The sequence below is a fragment of the Pan paniscus genome, chromosome 2, assembly GCF_029289425.2.
Source record: "Pan paniscus chromosome 2, NHGRI_mPanPan1-v2.0_pri, whole genome shotgun sequence".
In the NCBI taxonomy this organism is placed as follows: domain Eukaryota; kingdom Metazoa; phylum Chordata; class Mammalia; order Primates; family Hominidae; genus Pan; species Pan paniscus.
The window spans coordinates 170,321,946-170,331,929 of NC_085926.1; the positions used below are offsets into that span (position 1 = coordinate 170,321,946).

General features: G+C 39.3%; 1 protein-coding gene across 1 annotated transcript; it reads right to left on the bottom strand.

The window, feature by feature from the left end:
• Window positions 1–869: 869 nt before the first annotated feature.
• Window positions 870–9,736, bottom strand: GHSR (growth hormone secretagogue receptor). The gene is made up of 2 exons (XM_003831941.4): window positions 8,819–9,736; window positions 870–6,664 (listed from the first exon to the last, which is right to left on the bottom strand). Exons 1-2 carry the CDS (start codon window positions 9,612–9,614, stop codon window positions 6,360–6,362), a joined length of 1,101 nt encoding a protein of 366 aa, XP_003831989.1. The 5' UTR covers window positions 9,615–9,736; the 3' UTR covers window positions 870–6,359.
• Between the last annotated feature and the right edge of the window lie 248 nt (window positions 9,737–9,984).

The window sequence follows — 9,984 nt, forward strand, 5'->3', positions numbered from 1 at the left end:
CTTATGTGACAAAACTTCTCTTGTCTCTATGACTCCCAGCCCCCCACTCCACACACCCACAGGCATAACAACACAACCTCTTCCTAGGTATGCTGGGAAGATTGTATGAGAAAATGAACTGAAAGCATTAAGCACAATGTCATGTAAATGTTAATGATTATCATTACTGTAATTTATCTAACAAATTCCCCATTCTCAGACATTTGGGCTTTTCAGGTTTCCACAATTACAAATCAGATGCAAGGAACACCATTATAGATGGTGTTTCTCCATAATCATGTCTCAATATAAAATTACTGTATCAAAGGGTAAACTTTGGAAGAATTTTATACATACTGTCAAACTATTCTTCAGAAAGTTTGTATTGATTTATAACTAATTTGATGGCCCCTTAAGGAAGCTGGTTATGAAATCAGGAACCGATGATGAACTATGAGTCCAGAGGCAAGGGGCAATCAGCCTTTGTAGATGACCCCAGAATGTGAGACCTGCTAAGAGGGCCTGCTGCCCGCTCTTCCCTTGTCCTTAGAGTTGGGTCTAGGGTCTACTAAGGGGACGAGCCTGAAAAAACGGGATGGGCCCTGGCTGGCATTGAATTAAGGGAGAGGTGGATAGCAGGTGCCAAAAGATATTGGAAAAGGACTCAGTGGATCTATAAAAACCAATCCCATGATTTGCTTACTTGGATTGTTTTAATGTGTTACTAATTATTGGCAAGTATTTCTCAGACATTTTAATTTAGGTGCTATTTTTAAATCATAACTAACTCAAAACAGCATACATGTATAATTTTGTGTAATGTAGAATACATTGAATTTTTGTACTGTGACTATCCTTTATTCCGAGATTACATCCTTTACATTTTTTTTTCTTAGTTTATGTTCTTTTAAGTTGAAATGATGGTGACACTTGGTGGTAGAGTATTTTAAAGTCCCCTAGTTGGCAAATAAAATTGCCCGCTTCCAATTTTAGCCTTAAATTTGATTAACCCCTGGAATCCATGTGTCTGGAAGCTAATGACCAGGTGACACATAATCCAGTCTTTAAACCTTCATTTCTCCAACATTCAGTGAGTAGCTACTGAGTCCAAGGCGAACAGACATCCTTTCCCTGACCCAAAGAGCTCATGCATGGTCTTTGGATCAAATATTAGTGCAACACCAGGAAGGGCATATTGGCTCTGAAGTGACAGGCTGGAAGGGTCAGAGAGGTATGAGAGCGTGGAATCACAGTCCATCACAGGGTCCTTTACTCTTCTTAATTCTTTTTTTTTTTTTTTTTTTTTTTTGAGACAGAGTCCTGCTCTGTCGCCCAGGCTGGAGTGCAGTGGCATGATCTTAGCTCACTGCAACCTCTGCCTCCTGGGTTCAAGTGTTTCTCCTGTCTCAGTCTCCCAAGTAGCTGGGACTATGGGAGCACACCACCACACCCAGCTAATTTTTTGTACTTTTAGTAGAGATGGGGTTTCACCATGTTAGCCAGGATGGTCTCAATCTCCTGACCTCGTGATCCACCCACCTCGGCCTCCCACTCTTCTTAATTCTTACAGGAATTGTTTAACTCATTATTAAATATTGGAGCCTTTGGGGAAATAAAATTTACTACAACAAACACCTCCTCATAGGTGCAAAATACATATTTCTGGAATTAAAAGGACCAAATGGAACTAAATCTGAGACAAGAGTAGAGGTAAAATATTCCAGACACCAAGTTTTATAACTAAGTGGAAGAAGTCAGCCATACGCTTTAAAAATATATTTATTAGGCAATTGTTTGGTTGAGAACACTCAAAGGAAGGAAAAACTATGTGTAGTTGCATACAACAGGTACATGAAAGCTATAGTAAACTTTTCATTGACATTCAGAAAAATCCCTAAAGAAAAAGAATTGCAAATCAAAACATCATCAGTAACATCTATGACAAATCAACCAAGTATGAAATTCTATACAGACATGGAATACATCATATATCAGTGAAACAGGGGACTAGGCTGTTTGGACATATATATGCGAACAAGTGTTTTTCTTTTTCCTTTCTTTTTTTTTTTTTTTTTTTTTGAGACAGAGTCTTGCTCTGTCACCCAGGCTGGAGTGCAGTGGTGTGATCTTGGCTCACTGCAAGCTCCACCTCCTGGGTTCAAGCGATTCTCCTGCCTCAGCCTCCTGAGTAGCTGGGATTAAAGGCACCCGCCACCATGCCCGGCTAATTTTTGTATTTTTTAGTAGAGACAAGTGTTTTCTAGTATACTAAACCTATAATGGTAAAACTGAAAAAGATAAATGTTTTTGTTGTTTGAGCAGAGAAATGTTTTGGACTTAAGATGTTAAACACACAGAAAATCTTTCAAACCATTCTTCTTCAAAGCTTTCTCTGTGGCTGGGGGCAAGAGGAATTCTGGAAAGAATAGTCGTACACATTTTGGTGGAACTTCCTGAACATTTACACGAGGCAAGATTTTTGAGAGCTTTATTGGCTTGCCAGTTTTGAGTGTAGTTGCTAGTTCCTTGAGCAAAGGTATATCCTGTGTCATAGCATAAAATATTAATTGGAATTCCAGCAAATATCCAGATAGTTGGGAGGGGAATAGACATGGCAGCATTTTTTGCTTAAGGATGATGACAATTCTGTCAACAAAAAGCTAGCCTCTAGCATCCTGCAAGTTGGAGTTCAAAAGAGAAAATACAAAAACAAGCCTCATCCAAACTTTCCCCCTCACCTGCTTCAAACTCAGATTCTTGTCAAGACTAACATGATTGAATTCATTTAATGTGAATAAATAAGTGATGTTAGCTTAAAACAGCATCTATCACTAGCACATTCTTTTCTACTGATTTCAACCAGACGTTCATTCTCTAGATAAAAAATATTTATGTTGTGAATTCACTGAATTAACATTGGTCACTAATCACCCAGTTAAGTTACAATTGTATATATTCTGGCTGGTGTTGCAATTTAAATTGCCAAAAAATAGGCTAATCATTAGCTAATGAACTATATTAGACATGGTTTATCTGTTAATGACATTATCTTTATCCTTTAATGACATTATTTACAAGAGATTCAGTGTTTGTGGAAAGCAGAAAGCTCTATTCACTCATTGTGACAAGAAATTTTGACACGTAAATATGTATGTCATGTTTTAAAGATATACATACTACCTTTTAAAAGACAGGAGAGTCTTTCAGGCATCAAACTTGCAAAAAATCTCACAGTTTTTTTTAACAGCATAATTCAAGTATATGAGTAAATAAAAAAATAGAAAAAAAGTTAAAACTGCCAACGTGGAACTAAAAATTATAGAATGCTTGTAATTATATGAGATTCTTAATAAAAGTATTGGCATGAAAAAGTGGAAATTCAAGTCAAATCGCATCACAACAACATGCACTGCAATAAAAAGTTTACTATAAAATGATTTTCAAGGTGTGGCCAGGCACTAGAGGTGTTTCTAAATCTCATTACAGTAAAACTTCTAATTTTGAGTAACTCATGGCAATGAATGTTTAAAGCAATCATTTAAAAGTTCTTACTTATACAACAGTTACTCCCTGTAATGAAAATGATCCAACACTTGATTATGTGCCACCGTGTAAGGTGTGGTGACAAACACCTCATTGCTTGATAACCAGGAAAATGGAAACACAGAGTAAAAAAAGATCACTTTACTTTCCCTACATTAATGAAGAATGTGTTGAGTGTAATTACTGCTAGCAGACACATTAACTGTGTCTACAAAATTGACCAGTTGTTGGAGGAACAGCCTATCTTGAATTTATGTTGAGCCAAATACACAGCAACACAATGGGGTGAACAGCCAGCCCCTTGATCCAGTGTCAACCGGAGATGTTTATTTCACAATTTAAAGAAGTTATCAGTTGCCTGCTGCAACAAAACACACAAGTGATTGTGAGCTCCTTAAGGATAAAATCCTTGGCTTATTAATTGTTAGAGTTTAGAACATGTCAGGCACATACTAAATGCTTATGAAATGATGGACTTTTACAAATAATACTCCTCAGTTAAGTTCCTCTTTTCCCTGAGTCTTAAATGATTTAAGGAGTATGATAAAATAAAGAAGTTACAAACAATAAAAAGGCAATGGTATAAGAGGACAAATTAAAGATCTCTTCCTCTAAACATATTCTCTGAGTTTCCAGATTAATACCACTGAAGGACAATGGTGGTCCCTACTGCATTAACTACTCCCTGGTGGTGAATTAGGCCAAGACTAGACATAAACCCACAAGAGAGGAGGCTAAGCAATGAATTAGAAGTTGGGATTGTTTTCCTCCAAAGCAATCAGCTGTGTGATGGAGGTCAAGGTTTTCTTGTTTGTTTCCTCTCAAGTAGGATGTATCTGTAGACAAAAATTCTAAGGCTTCAGGAAGCTGAACTACCTCTTTTGGATTTATTGGGCCCTCTCCGGGACAATAATGTTTAATGCCCTAATTAGTATCCCATGAACTTAAATGAGTCAGTGTTTTTTTTTTTTTTAAATATTGATGCACTCTTAGGAATTAACTACATAATCAGCTTGCTAGTGTTCTGTATTTAGACCACATTGGTGCAGTTTTAGTGTCAGAACGAATCTCAGAAATATTTTTCTAGAGAAATGATTCTAATTATGATTGTGTTTGGATGTTTCCAAATTAAATAATCAATCGATTATGTCATCATGATTATCTTTCTTTTTGATGAAGGAAAAAACAGTCATGGCAGGAATTTCCCTAAATGGTTCCATCCATTCCACAGTTGTGAACCAATAACTTCATGAAGGAACTGCTTATATGACTATGTATTGCACAGAATTATGAAAAAGTTATTTTTGGGTTAATACCTTTAGTATGCAAAGAGTTGACTGTATAGGAAGCAATGTCAATATAAATGAAAATTATATACTTATAACCAAATGTATAATATTTAGTTGAAGATGTCTATTCATTCATAATTACAATTAAGAGAGGATCTGGAAGTCCAGGTAATCATATCTATCAGATAAGCAATGGGATATAAGCAGCAAAACTAATTTGGAGACAGGACACAGCATAGGCATTTAAAAATAAACGGCTATAAGATTTTTGAAAGTTTTTAATATCAATAAGCAGTAGCATTTAGGGGATTCTCAGTTTTTCACATAAGCCTGCCTTCATCACTTGAAAAATTTCTATATTCATTAACTTTCTTGTAATCTTGCCAGAGCACGTTACAAATTGTTCCCTTATTCACAAATCGAAGCCTTATAATTGACTTAAAAATTTTTGTTAAGCCATATAAGGCAGTTTGTGATTACCCATAATTGTTTTAAAAAGTTTCATTTCCTGAATATTAACACATGCAACTCAACTTAATTTAAAAATGTATGTTACACATTTCATATTCATTCTCTTCTGAGCATACAGAACAGGATATTTAGGTGTGATTTTTAGTATTCATCACTCTAAAATTCTGCTGTGTGAACATCACTATAAAAAATTTTAGGGAAACAGTATTTATTTTTAAACATTTTATATAAGGTGAATGATAATTTTTGTACATACTCTGGAGCTGTACTGTTCTGAGGGGTAGCCTCGAGCTACTGGATACTTGAAATGTGACTAGTGCAACTGAAGAACTGAATTTTTAACTTTAATTAATTTTAAGTTTAAAGGTTTACCGTTGTTTCAGTTACTGGAAAACTTTTAAGTGTGCTTAGACAACTTAGGTTGTTGAATCTACTTTTTATCTGTAAATTTTATGAAATCTAAATACATCAAATATTACCGATGAAAACTTAGTGTCCACATTGAGGGTTTCTGTAAGTGTAAAAGGCATGCCAGATTTCAAAGACTTAGTATGAAAAAAAAGAATGTAAATTTCTTTTTAATAATTTTTGTATTGATTGCTCATGTGCCTCATGTTATATTTCTCTTGGATAGCACTGCTCTAGAGCTTTATGAAAATTGCTAGTTTTTAAAAGTTACATTTTAAATTTTGTATTGTAATGTCATTCTTTTAACCAAATAATTTTGATCATTATGAAAAAGCAAAGCAAATTTGCATTTACCTACCAAGAAGTGCTCTAATTGCTCACTCTGCTCTTCCTCCTTTCTCTGAATTGCAAAGCCCTCACCAGCACCCGCAGCAGAATGCAAAATCATAGGCAGTGAATATGCAGAAATAGTGTATGAGAGCACTGATAATTGTGCAATCAAATCAAACTGCTCACACCCTACAAATGATATCTTTTTTCCCTCCCAAATGTTTCCGGATCTATGTGTTCCTAATTCCAAAATTAACCTTCAGCTTCCTCCCAAGTTCTGCTGTGCTACGTCTTCCGGTTTAGAGTAATAAGCGGTGACTGTACTCGCAATGTGCTAGGTCATGTATTAATACTAGATTCTGTCCAGGCCCGAGAACTTTCATCTTTCAGAGTGGAGAGCTTTCTCTGGGAGAAGGGTTCAAATCCCAGAAGTCTGAACACTGCCACCCGGTACTTCTTGGACATGATGTTGTACAGAATGGGGTTGATGGCAGCGCTGAGGTAGAAGAGGACAAAGGACACGAGGTTGCAGTACTGGCTGATCTGAGCAATCTCCAAGGAGCCAGGCTCAAAGGATTTTGAAAATAAATATCGCCCTACGTGGAAGGGGAGCCAGCAGAGGATGAAGGCAAACACCACTACAGCTAAAAGGACAATGGGAGAGAGATAGTCAGCTCAAGAAATGTCACAGCAAATCACATTCTATTTTTAAGACTTTGTTTTTGTTTCATGGTCTATGACCATTGATTTCAGAGAAACATTGTGTCCTGCTCTTCCTGTTCCAACATTTTAACAAAGATTCAGTCTGTCTGGACCAACAGTTCAACAATTTTTACTGAGCTCCCCAGTCATTTCTATTTAACAACTATCTGAGTGATTTTGTAGTGAGTTGACACATTGACTCAACTGACTAGACCATTTATTCACAATAGTCCAGCAGTTTTTATGTGTTAGACACAACAGACACACTTATGAGGTAAAGTGGTTGTACTCAACCATAGCTGTGTATCCGAGTCTCCTGGGGCACTTTTTAAAACAATGCAGATTCCTTGGATGTAGTATAGACTCAGTCAATTTAAATCTCTAAGAGGGAGATCAGGACATATGTTTTATCTTCTCTTTTTGTTTTTTAAGTTTCACAGAGGATTGAATATACAGTTAGGATTAAGAATCACTGAGATGAATGATTCTATGCCACTTACAATAGACTTAAGTAAGGCTATTATTAAACCAACTCATATAAATTATCATCCATCCAAGTCTTCATTTTGCCTATGTAAGATAATTTTTAATGATCTCTAAATGTTTAGATTGTTTTAAATTCAGAAATCAGGGAAAAATAATAACAAATAATTTTTTAGTCGTTGTAACACTTTAGTGATCCCCTTCAAATTGTCAAGGAAGAAAAAAGTTAACATTGGTGTTGAGACACCAATGAAGAAATTAATGACTTGAAAATAAAATTGGAGGAAATTATTAAACTTATCCTTAAAACTAAGTTGTATAGTAGCAACTTAACTGCCACAGTAACAATGTGACTCTCATAGGTGAGAGCTTAGGATCCCTTGGAGGACACTAGCAGGTTTATAACCTATGAGTCATATCACGAGAATCACCGGTCCAGAAAATAAAATCTTTGACATTCCTTGAATAAACTCTATCACTTTAATATGGAGGATCCAGGAACTGTAAAATTGGAAATATGAAATCATCCTGGAATGACTTCTAAGAAGCCTTAAAATATGCCATTAAGTATGAAGTCTTGACTATAATATCTAAATAATAAAATATAAAGACCTTGGTTTTGAAAATGCAAGTAGAGTTAATATTTTGCTGGGATGTAACCATATTTATCATTACTTCACTTGTACCAAACACATATACTTAAAGAAGCTGAATTTGTGCAATAAACATTCAGCAAATCCAGTTATGACATTGTGCCCAGATGCTCCTGAAGGGTCATTTGGGGAAGTAGTGAATTCTGTTGGTTTCCACAAAGTCTCCTTTCCTCCTGTTGGAGCTTTGTTTATTCTAGTTTATCCTTACCTTATCCTAATCTATCCTACCTGAAGAGGCAGGTAATCATAAAAACAAATGAGACTTCACTGATTTGTCACTGACTTCCTTACAAAGCTGTACGAACAGCAGCAGGGTAAACAGAATTGATGCAATTATCTGAAAAAATGCAGGGCAGTAAACAAATCACAATATTGAAAGAAAAATGAATAATCTCTAAGAGGATTATCCAAATTGATCATGTCTTTGGTTGAATTTACCGCTGAACGCTTTCTAGATCCAAACCCTGCTTTTCTTAATGTAACTTAGATATTCACAAATCCTACTTGAGGCAGGAAGTCAGTCCTCACTTTTAACGCTTGAAGACCACAATGGACTTTTATAAGATATCTCGATTTTTAAAGTGGAGTTTCTGGGCTGATATAAAATTTATTTTAGGGAAATACAAATATGGGACATTTTTGCATGAAAGAGAGAAAGGAGAGATAGGAAGAAAGAGACACAAAGAGATAGAGACGGTAAGAAAGACACTGACAAAGTAAAGGGGGAGGAGAGAGAGACAGACAGAGACAGAGAGAAAGATTGAGAGACCAAAAACATCACTCAAGAAAGCAAGAGGAGAGAATAATTGAGAGAAACGCAGAGAGACAGAGGCCCAGAGAAACTGAAGAAAGAGGTAGCGACTCAGGGGGAAATAGAGATGGAGACTCAGAGAGAAGGGAGAAGGCACAGGGAGAGGATAGGACCCGCGAGAGAAAGCCTGAGCGCGCGCTGAGACCCACCCAGCATTTTCACGGTTTGCTTGTGGTTCTGGTCCCTGAGCGAGGCACCCACGACAGCATCGCCGCGCCTCCTCCGCCACAGCTTCCTGCCGATGAGACTGTAGAGGACCGTGAGACAGAAGACAGGAAGGAAGAAGAAGATGCTGGACACCCACACCATGACCGTGAGCAGTCCAGAGCGCACCGCAAACTCGGTGGGGCGGCACTCGTTGGTGTCCCAAGGGTCGGTGCCGTTCTCGTGCTCCACCCCGACTAGCACGAAGATGGGCCCGGCGCTGCAGAAGGCCACGGCCCAGATGACGAAGATGACCAGCTTCACCCGCCCCTTGGTGACCACCACCTTGGCCCGCAGTGGGAAGCAGATGGCGAAGTAGCGCTCGACGCTCAGCGCTGTGATGGTGAGCACCGTGGCGTAGGTGCAGCTCTCACTGACGAATTGGAAGAGTTTGCAGAGGAGGTCGCCGAAGTTCCAGGGCCGGTACTGCCAGAGGCGAACGAGGTCCAGGGGCATGCAGAGGAAGATGAGCAGATCGGAGAAGGCCATGCTGGACAGGTAGAGGTTGGTGGTGGTGCGCAGCTCGCGGAAGCGCGACACCACCAGCATGGTGAGCAGGTTGCCAGCGATGCCCACCACGAAGAGTGCCACGCAGGTGGCTGTGACGCCCGCCAGCAGCGGCGCGGGGAAGAGCTGCAGCAGCTCGTCGCCCAGCGAGTCGTTGCCGGGGGAAGCATCCCAGTCCAGGTCGGCCAGTGTGAGGTTGAACCCCGGCTCTTCGCTGGGCGTCGCGTTCCACATGCTGCCGGCTCAGCTGAACAGGCTCTGGGACGTGACTGCGCTGGGAGGCTGGACCGAGCTGGCTCCCGAGGAGGTCCGCTTAGGCGCGGGAGGGTGCGAGGGAGGAGCGGGTGCAGACGCGTAGGGAGGATGCTTGGAGAAGAAAGAGAGGGAGGTGAGAGGCAGAAGCCGAGGAAGAAGGTGAGATGGGGACAAGGAAGAGGGAGAGAGACTGGTGGTCAGTGGGTGAGAGAGTGACCCACTGCTTTCTCTGACACCTCCCCTTTCCCCCACCAACTCCCCCAGAGTTTCTCCCAACACATCCTCCGGCCGGCGCCCACACGCATACCTGTCACCAGCCCTGCCTCGCATTTGCGTTCTCGATCCAGTT

What these genes read in the sequence shown, in the direction of transcription:
- GHSR (XM_003831941.4), bottom strand. Translation starts at nt 9,614, where the DNA reads ATGTGGAACGCGACGCCCAGCGAAGAGCCGGGGTTCAACCTCACACTG. An exon ending in GCAAACCGTGAAAATGCTGG is followed by an intron (nt 6,665 to 8,818) that starts GTGGGTCTCAGC and finishes TTGTCCTTTTAG; the next exon opens with CTGTAGTGGTGTTTGCCTTC.